This window comes from Xyrauchen texanus, chromosome 36, assembly GCF_025860055.1.
Source record: "Xyrauchen texanus isolate HMW12.3.18 chromosome 36, RBS_HiC_50CHRs, whole genome shotgun sequence".
NCBI classification, from domain to species: domain Eukaryota; kingdom Metazoa; phylum Chordata; class Actinopteri; order Cypriniformes; family Catostomidae; genus Xyrauchen; species Xyrauchen texanus.
The window spans coordinates 29,332,853-29,355,011 of NC_068311.1; the positions used below are offsets into that span (position 1 = coordinate 29,332,853).

Below are 22,159 nucleotides of genomic sequence, written 5' to 3' on the forward strand. Positions count from 1 at the left end.
GGCTGAGCCGGCTAGCCAGCCAATAACTTCATCAGCCAGCCATTATTCTCAAAACAAATGGCTTCGGGACCCAGAGCCTTGCCAGCAGACAGGGCCTTAATTACCTCGTCATGCTCCTCCAATGTTATCTCAGATTCAAAAGACTTGTTTTGCTCGGTTGTCAATTTAGGGAGATCTAGTAGTTCCACAAAGTTTCTAATATCTTCATCAGTAGACAAAGGCGTGGAACTATAAAGATCAAGATAGAACTCTTTAAAGGCATTATTAATATCAATGACCAGCAGATTTTACTGAGGGAATGGAAGAAAAAAAACTCTGCTTTATATATCTAGCCAAAAGCTTCCCTGCTTTGACCCCGATTCAAAGTATGACTGTCTTGCCCTAAATAGCCAAAACTCAATTTTCCGTGACAAAATAGTATAATAGACAATTCTCTGAGGCCATCAGACAACAGTCAGCGCTTCAGCTCTGTCTTCTGCTCTTTTAATATTCTCGTGCTTTGGATTTTTGGTGAATGAGGCATACTGTATGATCCGACCCCTAAGAACCACCTTAAGTGCCTCCCAAGCTATGCCCACAGAGGGTTTGATTGATTTTGTTCTTTAACATTTGTTGGAAATCAGGATTTTGAAAAAGGGATACATTAAGCGCCAGCTATAGGATTTATTTTTCTCCATATGTGGCAACACCTCTAAACTCACCAGGGCTTGATCTGAGACTAAGATGTTTCAAATTGAGCAGTCATCAACAGATGAAATGAGGACTTAGATATAAAAAAATATATATTCTAGAATCAATCTTATGGACTGATGAAAAAAATGTATAGTCTCTACCAAATGGGTTAACAAGTCATCAAATATCTGCAAGACCAAGTTTTTACACATCCTGTGAAGCGTCAATGTTGCTCTAGGGGGCTTACCCACTTTTGATTCACTATGATCAAGGACTGAGTCCATGTCATGAGGGGTGCCAACGGTTTGCAACATCCCTTCAAGATTTATAAAAAATCTCTGATCATCAGCGTTAGGTGGGTAAATCTGAATTTATGCTAAAACAGTAATGACTCTTCCTAATTTATCTTTAATCTGTTTGAGAAATTGGAATTGTGGATGTTTACTTATTAATTTAATGACTTCCCTACTCTTACTTGAGCCAGCGCTACAGAAAACATGTCCACCTCATGTCTTCCCAAATTTTTTCAGCTTCCTGCAGTGAAAGATGCATTTCTTGAAGAAACACTATATCATATTTTTTATGCTTAAGAAAATAAATCAATTTCCTTCTATGTATGGGGTGCCCCAACCCATTTACATTCCATGTGGAGAGAGATAACCCACTCATATTAATATTTGACATTTGATATAATGGAAAAATATAAATTGTGTTTCAAAAACAATATTATACAGACCACATTCCAACATTATTGCAACAATCAAACCCAGAAATTCATCCCGATCAAAACAAACAGAAAAAAAGAAAAATTAGCTTATTAACTCCGCGCACGACAGCGCCAGGAGTTCATGTACGCCTACAAGAACCCCCACATCAACTTTATTCAAGTCTTGTCAACTGCACACATTTTTTGAGGCAAAATTACATAACAGATATACTTTGTAAAACAAACCCCAGCCAATAGGTAGAATGAACACAAAGAATGTGTAGATTAATTCACAGAACTGTCCTGAAAGTTTGTTCTTCCACAAAACAAATTCCAGCCAATCTAAAGCCATTCAGTTTCCTCGGACAGACAAACAAGTGTTCAGTGAGCCGGCTGTTATGAGTGCAGCAGATGACGTAATCATTCTACTGTCCCTTAAAAATACTCCACAACAACAACTCCAGCCAACAGGAGGCATAAGCACAAAGGATGAACAGATTAATCTACATGTCCCAAAGCAGTGTCATTCCACAAAACAAACTCCAACCGCTATGCGGAACCAGCAAAAAAAACTAACAAACAGGCGTTTCTTGAGTTACATTTCTTGAATGGTCAAGTGTGTATTATTCACTTGGAGGCTGCATAAAAAAAATACAACATGACTTACTCAGTCTGTTAACTTTATAAAAGCCATCCTTTGCGTAGGCATGAAGATATTTTGCAGTTATTCTTAGTATCCTTTCTTAATCTGTCCGGGAACCTCAGTACACAAGCGATCATCCGTCCATACAAATGTTTCTTGGAGTCATGCCAAAAAACAAACTCCAGCCGCTAGGCGGTACCAATGCAAAAAGAAACAAAAATTATGCCCAGCTTCCTCGGACATCCAGAGTAAGTCCAGCGAGTTAATCCACTCTGGACCTACATGAAAAACCCCAAATGGCTTACTCACTCATTGCTTTTATAAAAAGACAGTGCTTGCTTGGGACACGTAAATACCCAGTGACCATCCTTTGTTTCTATTCTCAGTCTGGCCGGAAACATCAGTGCAAAAGCAATCTTCCGTTAATGCAAGAATTTCTTACATTCCTTGAATCGATCGTGTTTCTCTCTTGCTTTCCTTAGCTCCTTGCCTCGCGCAACACAATATCTCTATCGGATGATTTCAGATATTTGGCCAGAATTGATCGTGGCCTGTCTCCCTCAGCAGATCCGTGAGCCAGGACTCTGTGAGCTCACTCATTTTCCAGTTTATGGCTTGTTATGTCGAGCAAACTCGGGAAGAGCCTATTTTACAAATCTTCCAGTTTTTCCAAGATTTTTTTCTATTTTGGTCACGTGCAGATTAATGGATAATTCTCTCTCCTATGACACCAGAAAATCGATATGTTTCTCAACATCCGACACTCTTGTAACCAACTCAGGGAGCTTTGCTTCCATCGCCGTAATTGATCGACGTATTACAGCGAGATCCTCCAAGTCAGCAACAACCTTCGTTAGCTTCACGAGATGTTGGACAGCTTCTTCTACCATTGCGCCTTTCAAATCGAGTCCCCAGTCTGCAGGGATTCTTAGTGAACCAGCACCAGTGTGCACCATCCACATGGATGATGCGATGGCAGTTATAGTGCACCAGTACGCTCACCACACAACAGCTGTTGGTGGAGAGGAGAGAGTAAAGTGATGGATTGAGATTATTAGGAGGCCATGATTAATAAGTATTAATGGAATTAAATACTCTTTAATTACCATAGAGAGTCAGCTCACTGAAATAAAAACATTAGTACTGCGGAAACATAAACAATTGTAATAGAGTGATTTAGGTTTTGATTTATGTAGTAACTTTACCTTGTAAATATGTGTGATTGTGTATTTATCCCCTCGAGGATTGCCTTAGAACACATATCCCCATATGCAGCTTTCAGTAAATAAATAAACAACTTTACATAAAAACAGACTGTTGTGCTTCTGCTTTGTTATTTTATTAGCCATTTTAGTGTAGGAGAACACCAGGAAAACACTTTGAGATAGAATCACTATAAATTACTAATCTGCATTTGTGATGATATGAAGCAGTGTGCGATCGCTGATGAAAATGTTCCGATTAGCAGGACGTCTTGTCAGTCCTTAAAGGGGTCATGACATACTGTTTTTTTTTTTTCCTTTTTCTTTAAAAAATTTTTTTTTTTCCTTGAGGTCAGTAAAAACATTTATTGGACCAAAACAGTCATAATTTAGTCATATATAATAATTTCCTACCCTTTGTCTGGCCCTCTGTCTGAAATGTTTGGTTTTAAGCTGTCTGGCCCTTTATGACTTCAGTGTAAACGCCCACTGTTGTGATTGGCTAACATCGTTCAGACCTTCCAATACAGCCATATTTGAAACTCAATCTGAAGAAAATGAACAAACTCCACACAACATTTTAAAACTACTTTTCAGGGTTAACACATAACCTACACCCAACACATTTCATCTGAATGAATGAAACCGTTCACTCAAGCACAGCATAAAAAAAATCAGACAGTCACGACATTTGTGAATGGAATTGGTTACATATGAGTTTTTCAGTCCAATTTTAACTGCCCCATCTTTCAATAACAGTTCCTTTGGAAAGCTTGAATCATATTATGACTAGTTCACAAGCAATCCAAGCTGATATGAGCTGAAAAAACACGCAGTCCACGCTGAACTGTTTTGAATAAACAAACACAGTACAATCCATGGTGACGTTGGGTGCTTCAACCAGCTTCAACAGGCCAAAGCAGAGACACTGGCCTTCACCAGAGTGACATCTCACATTTTCCCGGTTTGTTTACACACAGAATTATGTTTCTCCCAGTCAGTGGCACAGCAGAATAAGATGCGTTTTTAAAAGTTGCGCTTGTCCTTAAAACGTGGTTTGAGGAAAAGCATCAATACAATCAAAGACATCAATCTAGTGCATGTCTGTAGAAAAACATTTAAATCCACATGTAGATTTAACATGTAGGTGTAGATGAATTTCTTACACTCTCTTCACTTCTCCTGTGTGACTGACTGAGTGCCATTTGATGGGGGAAAAATAGGCGTGGATGTCTTGCTGAAGATGCAATCGTATGCAGATGTCTTTGGTCCTTCTGACTTCAGAAAATTTCACAAATTCCAAACTAGCCGTTTTTGAACGTTTGTGGTTTAAATAAATGCTCTTTATTTATTAAGGAGTACATTTTCTGTTCTGAAACTTACTTTATGTTTTTACAGTATAATGACCTCTTATATGTCAAAAGATCAAGGACAATTAGATTCCTCATCTCATGACCCCTTTAAGTAAAAGAAGAAGCTTACTGGTCACTTGACGAGAACACAAGAAAGATTTTTTCTAACAATTTTGATGTTTTTTCCAGGTGATTGAACCCTTAACTCAGCAGGGAGTCTCGACAGTCAAGGGATTAACGGCCTCCCGCTGGCAGACGCTAATGCGCTTTCCATCTCTCACCTGTTGGCTGGTGATTATGTAAATGTAGCCCACCACTGGAGTCGCAAGTTCAAATCCAGGGTGTGCTGAGTGACTCCAGCCAGGTTTCCTAAGCAACCAAATTGGCCCTGTTGCTAGGGAGGGTAGATTCACATGGGGTAATCTCCTCGTGGTCACGATTAGTGGTTCTCACTCACAGTGGGGCACGTGGTAAATTGTGCGTGGATTGCGGAGAATAGCATCAATCTCCACATGCTGTGAGTCTCCGCGGTGTCATGCACAGCGATCCACATGACAAGATCCATTGGCTGCTATCTCATAAGCGGAGGCAACTGAGACTTGTCCTCCGCCACCTGGATTGAGGTGAGAAACCAACCGTGCCACCATGAGGACCTAGTAAGCAGTGGTAATTGGGCATGCCAGATTCACTAGAAAAGGGGATAATATATATAATATAATAAAATTTATTTATATAATCTTGCATATATATATGAATATATGCTATAGATTATGTAAATGCAGTTTACATAAAATCAGCTAGTGTGACGCCAGCTTAATATATTTAAATGGAAATGATATAATATAACAAGGAAAAAAGTAAAAGTAAAGTAAAGTAAAATGTATTTCTAAAGCACACTCAAACACAGCAAAGCTGACCGAAGTGCTGTACAGATGAATATACAATACATTAAAATAAAACAAACGCACCAAGTACAGATGAATATACAATACATTCATAAAACAAACCCGTCATAAAAAATAAAAATAAAAAGACAATCTCATTTAATACTGCAAAACGCTCGAGAATAAAAATGCGTTTTAAGCCTGCGTTGAAAAGTAGACAGTGATGAAGCTTGTCTAATGTCAAGTGGTAGCTGATTCCATAACCTAGGGGCAGCAACTGCAAATGCTCTATCACCCTTACGTATACAACGTGACCGAGGCATATGCAATAACATTTTGTCTTCAGATCTTAAAGACCTAGTTGGTAAGTATGGCTGTATTAAATCCCTAATATATTACGGGGCCTGGTTATTAAGAGCCTTAAAAACAAACAACAGTATTTTAAATTGAATCCTAAAATAAACAGGAAGCCAGTGCAGCGAGGCCAGGATTGGTGTAATATGATCCCTTTTTTTAGATGATGTCAATAATCTGGCTGCAGCATTTTGAACCAGTTGAAGATGGAAAAGAGAGGATTGAGGAAGACCAACATAAAGAGAATTACAATAATCCAATCGAGAGGTGATAAAAGCATGAATAACAGTCTCCAGGTCTCGAAAAGATAAAACTGATTTAAATTTAGAAATCATTCGTAACTGATAAAAACTATTTTTCACTACTGAATTTATTTGTCGGACTAAGCCCAAGTCAGAATCTATAATGACACCAAGATTCCTCACATGTGAATTAACATGGTGGAAGTGTTGGCCAAGCTTGTTAGCAAGAGTGCTTCTAGATTCAGCATAACCAAAAATAATAATTTCAGTCTTATCATTGTTTAGCTGGAGAAAGTTACTCGATAACCACTTTTTTATGTCTTCAATACATTCCAAGAGGTGTTGAACAGAATCACCTGATTTCAAAGGCAGATAAAGTTGTGTATCATCAGCGTAAAAACGGAAAAAAATATTATGTCTCCTAATAATATTTCCAAGAGGGAGCATATACAAATTAAAAAGAATTGGCCCCAGAATGGATCCCTGAGGAACCCCACAGAGAACAGGAGCTACAGATGAAGAGAACCTATCCATAGTAACAGAAAAAGCCCTATCTGTAAGATAAGATTTAAACCACTGTAGTGCTGTGCTCTTTATACCAACCCAGTGTTCCAACCTCAAAAGGAGAATGCTATGATCCACTGTATCAAAAGCAGCAGTAAGGTCTAACAGAATTAATACAGCACTTTTCCCAGAGTCAACCGTAGACGGTAAATCATTAAATACTTTCAGCAAAGCTGATTCTGTGCTATGATTAGCTGTAAAACCTGATTGTAGAGGTTCAAAAATGTCTGTTGACTTTAAAAATGGAAGTAATTGGGATAGCACCACCTTCTCTAATAACTTAGACAGAAATGGCAGCTTGGAAGTCGATAGTTGTTTAAGCAATTTTGATCTAAGCCCGATTTCTTAAGTAGAGGTTTCACTGCTGCATGTTTAAAACATCCTGGGACAATACCATTTTCTAGGGAAGAATTTATAATTATTTGTATACTCGGACCGATAGTTGCAAAAGCTGTTTTTAAAACATTACATGGAACTACATCATGTGGAGAGGTAGTGGGCCTCATATCACTAATCATTTTACTAAGATCAGAGAGAGAGACATACTGAAAACCAGAGAAAACCGCAGAACCAGTAACCAAATTAAATACAATACCTGATAGAGTATTGGTGAAAGATGAGCGAATGGTATTAATTTTCTCTTGGAAAAAAGTCATGAATTTATCACAGATCGCCTTAGAGGGACTAACATTATCATGACAGTTTGGATTTATTGCCAAATTCATAGTTGAAAATAAAATCTTTGGTCTATTAGAATATGTATTAATTAAATTTGAAAGGTAATTTGTTCTTGCCAACTTAGACGCGTTCTGAAAGATCTTTAAACAATCTTTATAAATCTCGTAAGAGACAGTAAGGCGATCTTTCTTCCATTTCCTCTCAGCTCTACGGCAGGTCTGCCTCAAAAGATCGGGTATGTTCATTTAGACAATAGAGAGAATTTTTTGTTTTTGATTGTTTGTACTTCAGAGGTGCAATACAATCTAATATCGTTAAGCAGAATGAATAAAATAATAAAATTAACTCATCAGGGCTAGATGTGGTTTGAGAAGTAGTTAAAAATAACGTTTCAAAAGCATGTTCCTGATAGCTGTCAGAAAAATGTGTAATAGTGGAAGAATTAATAAAACGGGAATAATGGCCAACAGGCTTGACAGTAGATAGAGGGCTGTAAGCAGTAATATTGAAAACAATGGGCTTATGATCTGAAAAACATGCATCTTCTATAACAATATTATCAACGGGAATTCCATAAGACAAAATAAGATCAAGAGTATGTCCAAGAACATGAGTGGGGCTCATTATATGCTGGTTAAAACCAAAGCAGTCCAAAACATTATTAAAGTCGGTAACCAAAGGTCTACCGGGACAACACACGTGAACATTAAAATCCCCCAGTTTAATACGTTCCATTATTAAATCCTTTGAAAGATAGGAGGAAATATAGTATGACTTATTTTTGTGTATGCGCTACTGTTCCTCTTCCCCTTTCCCCAATAAGAAGCAGCTGTATTTACAAAAAATCTACCCAGTTTATGGTGCTTTTTGGTCATTTTGGAGCTTGACAGGCACTGTTCCTTTTTACTTTCATTATGATGCCAGGATATTCTAAAAATAAATACAAGTTTTGTGTTCCAAAAAAGAGAGAAAAGGTTACATAGATTTGGAACAACATGAGGGTGAGTGAATGTTGACATAATTTTTGATTTTGGGTGAACTATCCATTTAAAGGAATCAAAGTTTCTAATCTGAGCAGGTTTACACTTGGCTTTTTACCTGTTGCATCTCTTTCCTATTGCAGATGGTGTGGTTTTAATTGATCCAGAGTACTTAAAAGAGAGAAAAGGTGAGGACGATTTTAAGATAGCACCACATTTTTGCATAACAGACAGTCATGGTGCAGAATTAATAATAAGTGTCCTTGTTGTCTTTTTATTCATCTAGTTTTTGTGACACTGACGTGCGCCTTCCGCTATGGACGGGAGGATTTGGATGTTCTTGGCTTGACGTTTCGAAAGGACCTCTTTGTTTCCAACATCCAGACATTTCCTCCTGTGCCCGAGGAGAAAAAGAGCTTGACACGTCTACAAGAGCGACTGATAAAAAAGCTTGGAGAGCATGCTTACCCCTTCACCTTTGAGGTAAAACTTCTTACCTTTTCCTTTATATTATGACACAATCATCCTCTACTTACGGCTGGGGTGGCTGTGGCTCAGGTGGTAGAGCGGGTCGGCCACTAAACGCAGGGTTGGTGGTTCGATTCCTGGCCCACACGACTCCACATGCCGAAGTGTCCTTGGGCAAGACACTGAACCCCAAGTTGCTCCCAATGGCAGGCAGCTCTGCCGCCATTGGTGTGTGAATGTGTGTGCGTATGGGTGAATGAGTCACAGTTTAAAGCGCTTTGATTACCGTTAAGGTTAAAAAGGAGTGCAGACCATTTACCATTTACAGTGAATATGTGGTCCCCCTTTGTCAGATCTCCAGTTTAAACGTCAAACCTTTTTTCACAGATTCCCCCAAATCTCCCCTGTTCTGTTACGTTACAGCCAGGACCAGAAGATACAGGGAAGGTAAATTTCCTTCAAATATACAGTACTGTGCAAAAGTCTTTGCAGTACAGTACTGTTGCATAGTAAGGATATCTTCAAAAAATAATGCCATAAATAGTTGTCATTTATCAATTTTTGTCATCCAGTAAACTAAATAAAAAGCCAAATCAATATTCAGTGTGCCCACCTTTGCCTTCAAAACAGATTCTCCTATGTACTTCTGGACACAGTTTTACTTGGTTGTTGGCAGATTGGATGTTTCAAGCTTCTTGGAGAATTTGCCACAGTTCTTATATCTGTTTAGGCTGTCTCAATTGCTTCTGTCTCTTCATGTAATCCCAGAATGACTCAATGTTCAGTAGGGGATCTGTGGGGGCCATGCTGTCTGTTGTAGGGCTCCCTTTTCTTCTATTCTAATCTATTCTACTTACAAAAGTAATATTTGGAAGTTTAAAATGTATATTTCCTATTGACACACTAAAGCTGAAGATATACATAACTATCTTAAGACAAATGCTTTTGTGAATACTTTTGCATAGTACTGTATGTATAGTATTTAATGATGTAGGTTTGAATACAATTAAGTGAAAGAGATTGCATTACCCTTTTCTCTCATCTGTAAAGGCCTGTGGGGTCGACTTTGAAGTCAAAGCATTCTGTGCAGAAAATGTTGAAGAAAAAATTCACAAAAGGTACAGATTTTCACAAATGCACCCAACTGCATAACTGACAGAGCAACATACAAACTGCATTTTTAGCATTTTAACATTTGCAAACACCATATTCACAACAAAGGAAAGCTAAATCTTAATGGAATATGCAGGGCAAACAAGACAAACTGATTTGTGATTTCTATAAACCCCCAAGTCTAAGGCCATGTCCACACTAATACATATTCATTTGAAAGTGCATTGATTTCGCCAACCTGCCTAACAAAATGTTTGCAAACTGACTTTAAAGAGCCGATTTCTACGTTTCACTGCAGTTTCCTGGTTAAATTTACACTAAAGGTGCTACAACAACTGTACATTTTATTATTTTCGCACAAATCACGAGTACAACAGATGATTATTACTTTATAAACACTTTTCGCACTTTTACTCACACACTGCTATGTAGGGCTCGACCGATATGTTTTTTCAAGGGCGATACCGATTATTAGTAATAAAGGAGACCGATAACCGATATTGGGGGGCCGATATACATTTGCAGTAAAAATGTACATTTTTGTCCCTTTAGTCACGTGCAGAAAGGGCAAAGGTATGTAATTCACAACAGAGGTGAAATTTTTAACGCAGGCTAAGTTGACATTACGTTTGCTAAACCTCCTAATGATGGTTAGGTAGCTACCACTATTAATGCCATTATCAGCTATAACATTTGAAAACACCAACTCATACAGGTGAGTACTCTGTTAAATCAGTCCTTATCTTTGCTGCCAGAGGCCCTGCATAATGAACTCAGTTGCAGTAAAGATAGTGCTACCGTTCACTGAGTCTGTTTATGCAGTGGCATTTTGTGTAACATCAGTGCTAATGCAAATAAAGATAGCTAACATTCGTGGTATGGTAACAAATAATATTTAACCTGTAAACCCCTTATCACTTCACTTTTGATATTTATTAAACAGGGTTTCTTGAAAAGTTGCTTACCAATGTCTCTTTTATCCTGCTAGTTTGCTACACCCAAACATAACAAGTTCAGGCATTTTCAGTGGAGTATCTTTAGCCTCCCAAAATAATATAAACTGGGTATTGTCGTCATAGAAACAGATTATGAAGTTTGTGATGTTTATTGCAACTTTAGTAGCTACAATCTTACCTTTGAAAACAGGTTGTCCTCTCAGTGATGCATCTTTCTTTTGCTGGTTTCCTCTTTCCCAACTCTTCCCCACGAATACGGAGTACAGTGTTGATTGGCAATTTACTTGTGACATATAACCAATCCAATAATACTGTGGGCGGGACATTGAGCCAGACTCCTACAAGCAGTAGCCTTTCAGAGAGGCTTCAGAGCCAACGGAGCTCATTTTAAAGTGTATTTATTTAATTGGCAATCAAAACCAGTCGACCCCTACTGCTATGTTATGATATCGAAATACTTGTACTATAATGCATAATTTGAAAAAAAAATTTTTTAATGCTTGTATTTTAGACCCACCAACATTGTAATAAACTTCCATGGTAGCTCACCTGATAGAGTGTTGCACTCTGGACTTGGAAGACTGGTTTGAGCTCAGCCAAACATGCAAACTGACACATGACATTGTTGCTTTTTGGACAGTATTGGTTAGGTTTAGGTTTAAGTTTTAGGTTAGGGAGGTATGTTTTACTCATTAAAACATTCACCTTAAAAAACTCGTTTGACTATGCCACCAATTCACTCACTTCTTGCCCCCAACCACAATGGACATTTCACTAGGAAACCACAGCGAAACATGTAATGAAGCACATCATTTCATTGTTTACTGTGTTTAAATGTGTTTACTGTTTGCTGTTTATGCCAAGTGGCGGTTCTAGCCTGTATGGTGCCATGGGCGATGTCCCCCTTCAGCACCCTGGGGGATGGTAGATGATACAACTTTCATTGAAGGAGGGACCCAAGCCATTTCTACTCTGTAAAAAATATTCGGTGCTATATTAGTTTTAAAGAAATTGAAAAGAGTAAATTATATTTAATTTAAGTATGTTAAAAAAAATGCTAATAAAAAATGGTGTTAAGAGTATAATCATTTTGTTTCATTAATTTCAAAAATGAAGAGATTATTGAGTGAAACCAACTTAAAGTAAAAGAGCAGTTTCAACTTAATTTAGAAGCAATTCCTGTGAAAACATACCTTTTGCACACAGTTCCAACTGGATCAATCCAGATTTTCCTGCACGGAAAAACTGCTTAACACATAGCAACTGTATAGAATCACTCTTAACACCTTGGCAACTTCATAGTAACACCCTGGCTACTACTCACAACACTCTGCATTATGGCTAGAGTTGTGCATTAAGTACCACTCTCATATTATTGTAAAAATCTAGTTTTTACCTAATTAAATGTCACAAAATATAGCATGTTTCTCTCATTCTTGGCCCTAATACAGGAATTCAGTGCGTCTTGTTATCAGAAAAGTGCAGTATGCTCCCGAGAAGCCGGGCCCACAGCCTATGGCTGAGACCACGAGGCAGTTTCTCATGTCGGACAAACCTTTACACCTGGAAGCCTCCCTTGACAAAGAGGTGAGACCATCTGGTTCCTCAGCTGGCCATGAGAAGCTTCTAAACACCTTACTATTGGGGGAAGACAATAACAGTAGCAGTCAATGAGTACATCTAGTGGTAAAATTAGAGCATTGCAACTAGAATGCTAAAGGTGCAATGTGATGCATTGTAGGCTATGAAATAATGGGAAACAATTCACAATAAGGTTTTTACCAAAAATTGGTAAAAGTTATGAACTATCAATCTGATTTTGAGTTATCCGTCGAACACTGAACAGAACGTGCGGGTTAATTTGTCAGGAATAGATAATGACAGACCTCCAGAATAAGTCTTTCTTCAGAAACACAGAGGTACTGTATTTTTGACTCAAGCTGCCATTAACCCTTTTTTGTTGTTGTTTGTTGTCTTTCAGATTTACTATCATGGTGAACCAATCAGTGTCAATGTCCATGTCACTAACAACACAAACAAGACAGTAAAAAAAATTAAGATTTCAGGTTATTCAATCATTTATTGTGAATGGACACATTATTTATTTATTTTGTTGTTGTTAAAAACCTGATGACAATAGCACTTCTTATGTCTGTTATTGATCATTGCAGTGCGTCAATATGCAGATATCTGTCTCTTCAACACTGCCCAGTACAAGTGTCCAGTGGCAACAGAGGAAACAGAGTATGTACTGTATACTAAACACTAAGCACCAGTATAAGAACACAGTCTGGCTTATTCTACTCACTGTTTTGTGTCCTTTTCTAGTGATATTGTGGCACCCAGTTCAACATTTTGTAAAGTATACACTCTTACCCCTTTCCTTGTGAACAACCGAGAGAAACGTGGCTTGGCTTTGGATGGCAAGCTCAAACATGAAGACACAAATTTAGCCTCGAGTACATTGTAAGTACAATCTCTCATTCTTCATTTGAACATAGCTTTTTGGATTGTGTGATGGGTGACTACGTTTTTTGTGGGGTCTATACATTCACTTCTCAATGGCCCTATTGTCTCTAAAGGTTAAGAGAGGGGGCCAATAAGGAAATTCTGGGCATCATTGTGTCTTATAAAGTGAAGGTGAAGCTTGTTGTTTCTCGTGGAGGGTAAGTTTGTATTTTTATTACATTATGTCATCATTTATTCACCCTAATGTCATTCCAAACCCATATGACTTACTTTCTTCTGTGAAACACAAAAAGAGTTATTACAGCACAACATCCAAGTACAATTGTACGGATGAGAGCATTGTGAACATTCTTCAAAATTTGTATTGTTGTGTTACATGAAAGAAAGAAATGTATTTGGTTTAGAATGACATGAGGCTGAGTAAATGATAACAGAACTTACATTTTGATGATCTATCGTAATATGATAACATTAAGGTTAAACAAATGACTTATTAAGGACAATTATAACTTCCAACTCTGTGACATTTTTGGCTTCGTCTGCAATTTTTCACAATCCAATTTAAAAGCTCACCATTTACACATACTGTGGACTTATTAAAAACAATTGATCTCTCTTTTCTTTTTTCTTTTTTTGAAAATGCCTTGTAGTATATTATTATATAATTTTTTTTTCAGGCTGCTGGGAGATCTTGCCTCAAGGTACTGTGATCATGATGTATATTCCAGAAATTGTGTGCCAGTGTGTTTTCGTTTATACCTTGATTTGGTGAATTTCAATGACTTACCATATACTGAAAAGACTGTATGCATTTTGACAACTGCCAATGATGTCAGATACAATTGTACACATTAAAGATTCCTAAATGGCCAAGCTTTTGGCCAGATATACAAACAGGCTTAGATACCATTTACAGGACCATTTGTGCTGATACTTTTGGCTATTGGTTTCAGCATTCAATTAGCAGCACATCGTGAGTAATGAGATTGAGGGTTGGGCAAAGTTCATCATTAAAGGGTAGGGTTTTTTGCTTGATGTCTTACTCTCATGCTTTGTGTTTCAGTGACGTTTCTGTTGAGCTCCCCTTTACATTAATGCATCCCAAACCACTGGAGGAATCGATCCACAGAGATGGTGTGTGCCTGAATGCCTTTGATCTGTTTCCATATCGCTGAACTAGTTAAAACCTATGATTTGTTTTTAGCAGGTGTGTCACTTTGTATTTTCATGCTAATAGAGCATGTGATATTAAGATGTTAAATCAGTAAATGTTAATACTGTAGTCCCGTGTTACAGGTTGTTGTAGAAAAGACTATACAAAAATGACATGTAATAACACATTAAACTAATTTTCCAGGTTCAAAACTAGTTGAACTATGAATAGCATCTATTGCATGCCATTGATTTACACAGAAAATAATTTTGACATGTTGTCCCTCTGTTTGTAAAAATCTAAAATTGTGTTTACAGTAATGCACTTTATATGAACACGAAAGGGGCAAGAGTTATAGGCAAATTACCTTCTGGTTATTGGTACCTGACATAATTCCTATGGGTGGATTTTTCTCTATGTACACTGAAAAAATGTTAACCTAAAAATATGCTTCATGAGCAAACTCATTTGAGAAATTTTATTTAAAGGAATATTCCGGGTTCAGAACAAGTTTAGCTGAATTGCAGCATTTGTGACATAATGTTAATTACCACAAGAATAATTTTGGCAGCCCTTTTCTTTAAAAAAGAAAAAATTGAGGTTACAGTAAAACACTTACAATGTGAATGGGCTAATGTTTGGTGGGTTTAAAGGTAGAACACATGTTTCCCCTTCTGTCGCTCTCTCCACGTTGTGTCGGAGAAGCGACACTAGGGGTCTCTCTTGAGCGCCGATATCCACCTCTGATCTATGAAAAAAGGCCAATGAGAGTTGGCAGCCGGTATTTGCATGTCTCGCCCCCGGACATACGGGTATTTAAGCGGCGCAAATACGGGAGTTCATTCAGAAAATTTCTTCGGAGCCGATGGTCTGTCTGCAGTTTGCTGCGAAGTTTACACACCACTATAAACGCTCCTGTTTCCTCTGACGATCTGCATGCTGTTGGATCTTGACGGCGCACAACAGCGGCTTTCTCCTTCACATTGCACGGCGTGCATTGTTGCCCCTGAGCGCTTCGACAGCGCAGACACACACACACATTGTGTATTTAAAAGAGCAAATTCCTATTAAAAGAGTAATTTCTATAAAAGAGCAAAACACAGCGGCGTTGAATGTCCTTTTCAGGACGCGTCTTTTTCAAGATGCCCTTCCACCCCTGTGTTGTTCCTGGATGCGGTAGAGTGCTCTCCGCTTCAGACGGCCACAGGCGCTGTCTCGTGTGTTTGGGCCGCGATCACACCGAGGCGGCATTTGTGGATGGTTCATGTTGTCACTGCGAGAACATGACCATGACCACGTTGCGGTCGCGGCTTGCTTTCAACAGAAAGCAAGCCACCCCAGCTGCACCCCGCATTGCTCCTTCTTCCCACGGGATTGAGGACGATGCGGTTGGCGCTGGGGGCGATTTGGGGGCGGCAGCGGGTGCAGTTTCGCCGGGTAGCCCCCCGCGAACCTCCCGTTCCCCGACATGCTCGCTGGTCCCCGTCCACGCTCGCGGCGATAGCGGCTCGCCTCATGGCCTGGCTGTCTATCCTCCCGAGCCCGAAGCAGATGAGCTCGCTGCTGCATCGGAGAGTGTGATGTCTGATGCCGAGGACTCCCCTGGACTGCCGCCTTCGGGCCAGCAGGCCCAGGCTGGGGCCGACGCTCAGATGTCTGACATGCTTTCCCGGGCCACCGTGAGCGTGGGGTTGGATTGGAACCCTCCATCCTCCCCACAGCCTTCACGGTTGGATGACTGTTCCTGGGGGCAGCACGCCGTTCGCGGCCTCGCATCCCCCCGGTCCCGTTTTTCCCGGAGGTGCATGACAAGCTGACGTCTACGTGGAGAGCCCCGCTCTCCGCCCGTCTAGGTGCCACCCACTCCACTCTCACCACCCTCGACGGCGGAGAGCGCCACGGATACGGGGTCATTCCCCAGGTCGATAGGGCAGTTGCGTACCATCTATGCCCCGGTAGCCCTACCTCCTGGCGTCGCCACCCCGTACTCCCATCCAAGCCCTGTAAGACAACATCCTCGCTCAATGCGAAGGCCTACAGTGCGGCTGGATGCGCTGCCTCCACCCTGAATGCGATGGCCCTCCTGCAAGTCCACCAGGCCAAAGCACTCAGAAACATGCACGGGGGTGGACCTGTTCCTGATGTGCCGCAGGAACTGCGCTCAGCGACCGACCTAGCCCTGAGAGCGACGAAGGCCACAGCGCAGGCACTCGGACAGGCGATGGCCACCCTAGTGGTCCAGGAACGCCATCTTTGGCTCAATCTGGTCGAGATGCATGAGGCCGACAAGAACCGCCTCCTGGACGCACCTGTCTCTCAGATTGGCCTTTTCGGCGACACCGTCGAGGACTTCGCCCAACAGTTCTCCGCGGTGAAGAAGCAGACGGAGGCCATCTCTCAAGCATCATGCCCGCCGCCAGACCTGCCGCTCACGGGCCCTGCCCGTCTGCCCGCCGAGGGCGTCCCCCTGCGAAGAAACCAGCTCCTGCTCCGCCTCAACCTGGGCCCAGCTCTCAGCCCCAGCGTCGAGCACCCGCAGGCGGCGACGCCCCCTGTCTCACGAACCCCCTCTAGGACCCGGAAGGCTCCCAAGCGTTCCTGAGACAGCCGACCCAGAGCCGAAGACGTTAGCTCCGGAGGTGGTAAGACCGCTCCGTCCCCCGGTGGAGGGCCGGGAGGAGAATCCTTTGTTTTTTCATTTGCCACACCCCCTGACGAGGGCTGTGGTACCCACATTCTCAATAAGAGCTATTTCCTTTGCCTCTGGTCCCGGTACACCGTACGCGGCGATCCCGCCTTCCGCCTGCCCACGACTGTCCCCCGGCCGGCCGGTTCAGACGAGTCCAGAGGACGCCAGCATCAGACCTCCTCCTCAGTCATGAACCCGCCCCCTGCCGGGTGTGTGGAGCAAGGTAAGTGCTTTGAGTCTATTCTCAGCACCTCAGCCTCAGGCCGCAACGAAGCCGCCCGATGCTGCATTGCCTGTTCCGCCCCGCTGCGAGGCCCCGCCGGGTACGTCCAAAATACTCGTCCCTTTGGTGCCCCTAGCGCAGAGCTGGGAAGCGTGGCTTTCGCTCCCCAACGCATCACGCTGGCTGCACCGGACCATTCGACTCGGTTACGCAATTCAGTTTGCCCGGCTCCCGCCCCCCTTCAGGGGCGTCTGCTTTTCCGCAGTACACGGCGAGCATGCCAGTTCCCTGCGCACGGAAATTGCGACCCTCTTAGCCAAGGGCACGGTAGAGCCCGTCCCTCCAACCGAAATGAGGAAGGGTTTCTACAGCCCTTACTTCATTGTACCCAAGAAAGACGGCGGCTTACGACCAATCCTGGACCTGCGAGTTTTCAATCGGGCCTTGTTAAAACTCCCGTTCAAAATGCTCACGCAGAGAAATATTCTGGCTGGCGTTCCGCATCTAGATTGGTTCGCAGCGGTAGACCTGAAGGACGCGTACTTCCACGTCTCAATTCTGCCACGACACCGACCCTTCTTACGGTTCGCGTTCGACGGCCAGGCGTTTCAGTACAAAGTCCTCCCCTTCGACCTGTCTCTGTCCCCTCGTGTCTTCACGAAGGTCGCAGAGGCGGCCCTTGCCCCGCTACGAGTAGCCGGCATTAGCATTCTCAACTACCTCGATGACTGGCTCATCCTAGCACACTCTCGAGAGTTACTATGCACACACACAGACCAGGTGCTCTGGTACCTCAGCCGCTTGGGGCTTCAGGTCAACTGGGAAAAGAGCAAGCTCACTCCGGTTCAGAGCATCTCTTTTCTCGGGTTGCAGTTAGACTCAGTCTCAATGACAGCACGTCTCACGAGCGAGCGTGCTCAGTCGGTGCTGGACTGCCTCGTTTCCTTCAAGCCAGGCACAGTGGTCCCTCTAAAACTTTTCCAGAGGCTCCTGGGGCATATGTCGTCCTCCGCGGCAGTCGCGCCGCTGGGGTTGATGCATATGAGACCACTCCAGCACTGGCTCCAGACTCGAGTCCCGAGACAAGCATGGCACCACGGCACGCATCGGGTAAGGATCACCCCCGCCTGCCTCAAAACACTCCGACCCTGGACAGACCTCTCCTTTTGTGGGCAAGAGAGCCCCTGCAGCAGGTGTTCCGACGCGTTCTGGTCACAACCGACGCCTCCCGGTCCGGGTGGGGTGCCGTGTGCAGCGGGCACGCAGCAGCGGGCCGTTGGAAAGGGGCCCTGCTGCGTTGGCACATCAATTGCCTGGAGTTGCTGACCGTCCTTCTTGCTCTCAGGAAGTTCCTCCCGTTAGTTCGGGACAAACATGTCCTCGTGAGATCAGACAGCACCACGGTGGTGGCGTACATAAATCGCTAAGGCGGCGTACGCTCCCGCCACATGTCACAACTCACCCGCTGTCTCCTCCTATGGAGCCAGCAGCGACTCAAGTCGCTGTGTGCCACTCACATCCCCGGCAAGCTCAACGTCGTAGCGGACCCGCTATCACAACAACGCCTGCCCGGCGGGGAGTGGAGGTTTCACCCCCAGTCGGTCCAGCTGATTTGGGAACGGTTTGGTTAGGCCCAGGTAGACCTGTTTGCCTCCCAGGAAACCTCCCACTGCCCGCTCTGGTACGCCCTAACAGAGGCTCCCCTCGGGACAGACGCGCTGGCACACAGCTGGCCCTCGGGGCTGCGCAAGTACGCATTTCCCCCAGTGAGCCTTCTTGCACCGGTGCTGTGCAAGGTCAGGGAGGACGAGGAGCAAGTCACGTTAGTGGCCCCCTACTGGCCCACTCAGACTTGGATCTCAGAACTCAGTTCCTCCCTGGCGAATTCCCCTGAGAATGGACCTCCTCTCTCAGGGACGGGGCACGCTCTGGCACCCGCGCCCAGACCTCTGGAACCTCCACGTCTGGTCCCTGGACGGGATGCGGAAGAGCTAGCCGGCTTACCGGCGACCGTTGTGAATACAATCAACCAAGCCAGAGCCCCCTCTACCAGGCACCTTTACGCCCTAAAGTGGCGTTTGTTCGCAGATTGGTGTTCTTCCCGAACTGAAGACCCGCAGAGATGCGTGATTGAGTCAGTGCTCCTGTTCCTACCCTCAAGGTGTATGTTGCCGCCATTGCCGCCCACCACGATCCTGTAGACGGCAAGTCTTTGGGTAAGCACGACCTGATCCTCAGGTTCCTGAGAGGCGCCCGGAGGTTGAATCCCTCCCGGCCAGGCCTAGTTCCCTCCTGGGATCTCTCGGTAGTCTTGGCAGGACTCCAGAGACCTCCCTTCGAGCCGCTTGAATCAACTGGACTCAGGGCCCTCTCTCTTAAGACGGCCCTGCTGATCGCGCTCGCCTCTATCAAGAGGGTCGGGGACCTGCAAGCGTTCTCTGTCAGCGACACTTGCCTGGAGTTCGGTCCGGCAGATACGTCTGTGATCCTAAGACCGCTGACCGGGCTATGTGCCCAAGGTTCCTACCACACCCTTCCGAGATCAGGTAGTGAACCTGCAAGCGCTGCCCGGGAGGAGGCAGACCCAGCCCTTTCGTTGCTATGTCCAGTGCGCGCCCTGCGCATTTACCTGGACCGCACACAGAGCACCAGACGCTCTGAGCAGCTCTTTGTCTGCTTTGGGGGACGGCAGAAAGGGAATGCCGTCTCCAAACAGAGGCTCACCCACTGGGTTGTCGACGCCATCACACTGGCTTATCACACCCAGGCCGTGCCCCTACCCTTGCGGGTCCAAGCTCACTCAACAAGGGGTGTTGCGTCCTCGTGGGCACTGGCCAAGGGCACCTCCCTAGCAGACATCTGTAGAGCCGTGGGTTGGGCAACACCCAACACCTTTGCGAGGTTTTACAACCTCCGCGTTGAGTCGGTTGCGTCTCGTGTTTTGTCAGGTCAGAACTCGGTAACACGTAGACCGACCGGCCGGGTGGACCGCTTGCGCCCAGCGCCCTTTTCCTGACGTCAAGGTAAAGTAGTGCGCCTTCTTCCCAGGGCGCCCCGCTCCGAGTCGGGACCCTGGTCGATTCCTCCCCAGCCCTCCGGGTCCGCGGTTCAACGGAGGAACTCGCCGACCCAAGCCACTGCGGGTACCCTGATGGCTACCCTGTACTGGTATAGGTGCTCCACAGGTAAGGCCTCCTGCTCGGACTCCCCCTGTGTGTAATTCCACGGTTCTGTCCCCTTACGAGCGGACCCCGTGTCTCCCTTAGGCAGTTACAGCTGCCTCGGTCACCGTGCTGTAGCAACTCCCCTTTCGAGGCTGGATCTACCACCGCACCATACTTTCCACACAAGCCCTAAGACGGCCGTGTGGACGTGTCTACCACTTTTCCTCCCCAAGAAAAAGGGCAGGTGTGGTCTCCGCAGGGTCTGGGTAAGACCCCCTTCCCTATATGCGTGTAAGGGCCCCGGCCGTGATTGCTCAATGCGAGAAATATAGAGAGAAAAGAGGCCCAGCCAGGCTGGCCCGTTCCCATGTTGGCAAACATCGCCTTGTTCCCCTCTCAGGGTAACTAGAAGGATTCCGATGTTCTTATGGGGCATTGGGGAAGGGTACGTGCAGCCAGGTACAGAGGATGCGCGGCACTGGATGAAATCCCTGCCCGCCTCTGTATCGGCGGTTCACGTACACGGTTCAGCGCATGGCAAGATTGGAATGGGTCCCCTAGTGTCGCTTCTCCGACACAAAGTGGAGAGAGCGACAGAAGGGGAACGTTTGGTTACGTATGTAACCTCCGTTCCCCGAGGGAGGGAACGACACGTTGTGTCTTTCCTCCACCATGTCGCTGAACCGAGCCACTGTTGCGGCTGGACCATTTCCGGCTCCTCAGAAAAATCCTGAATGAACTCCCGTATTTGCGCCGCTTAAATACCCGTATGTCCGGGGGCGGGACATGCAAATACCGGCTGCCAACTCTCATTGGCCTTTTTTCATAGATCAGAGGTGGATATCGGTCTCAAGAGAGACCCCTAGTGTCTCTTCTCCGACACAACGTGTCGTTCCCTCCCTCGGGGAACGGAGGTTACATACGTAACCAAACGATTCTTCGGTTAAAACTTGTGTATTTTTTGAGCAGTAAAGTTTTAGTCATTTTAGGGCTTACAGCATTTCATTGTCATGACAACAAAGGCATACAATTGGAAATAACTTTACACAGAAAAGATTAGTAAATGATTTTGATCACTCTAAAATCATGTTAACACACATTGTTTACATTTTGTGGCTATACTTTTGAAACAGTGAGTATTTTTAAAGTTTACGGATTGGCCCCATTCACGTCCATTGTAAGTGCCTCATTTTAACCCAGATTTTTGCTTTTTTGAAGAATAAACCTTATCCCACAATTACAGTTGATTGAGCTTAACTTGTATTGAACCCCGAATATTCCTTTAAAATCAATGAAGCAACCTGAATACATTAGATTACAGCAACAAAACCCTTTTTAAGGGTTAGATCATGTAGAAATATCTCCTTAAGGTTACAATTGAGCTTTACATAGTCATGAATGGAATTGAAAAATGGACTACTTGCACAACTGCTTCCACGTTCTGTGTCATGCATCTCAGGCATTTCTGGTTAAAGCATTCAGTGCATCTACTATAGATGCAGAGGTTTATTCATGGGAAGGCAAATTATTTATGTTTTATTTCAATATATCATGTTTTGGTGATAATGTGACTTATCTCAAATTCATAATTTGCTCAAATTTGCCTCTAAATTCATTTTTATCCTTTCCGAATGTAGCTACACACAG

At 43.7% G+C, this 22,159-nt stretch overlaps 1 protein-coding gene across 4 annotated transcripts in view; it reads left to right on the forward strand.

Annotated features, from left to right (window-relative positions):
* LOC127630156 (beta-arrestin-1) overlaps positions 1 to 22,159 on the forward strand; it is a 69,114-nt gene that overhangs the window by 40,955 nt on the left and 6,000 nt on the right. For 3 of the 4 annotated variants that reach the window (XM_052107619.1, XM_052107620.1, XM_052107621.1), the window contains 11 exons: positions 8,421 to 8,465; positions 8,564 to 8,760; positions 9,133 to 9,192; positions 9,796 to 9,863; positions 12,266 to 12,401; positions 12,796 to 12,880; positions 12,986 to 13,058; positions 13,143 to 13,280; positions 13,397 to 13,480; positions 13,961 to 13,984; positions 14,347 to 14,417. In XM_052107619.1, coding sequence (XP_051963579.1) covers positions 8,421 to 8,465; positions 8,564 to 8,760; positions 9,133 to 9,192; positions 9,796 to 9,863; positions 12,266 to 12,401; positions 12,796 to 12,880; positions 12,986 to 13,058; positions 13,143 to 13,280; positions 13,397 to 13,480; positions 13,961 to 13,984; positions 14,347 to 14,417 — 981 coding nt within the window. Of the gene's footprint in view, positions 1 to 8,420; positions 8,466 to 8,563; positions 8,761 to 9,132; positions 9,193 to 9,795; positions 9,864 to 12,265; positions 12,402 to 12,795; positions 12,881 to 12,985; positions 13,059 to 13,142; positions 13,281 to 13,396; positions 13,481 to 13,960; positions 13,985 to 14,346; positions 14,491 to 22,159 lie in introns of all 4 variants that reach the window. The other variant, XR_007968829.1, reaches the window with a different exon arrangement.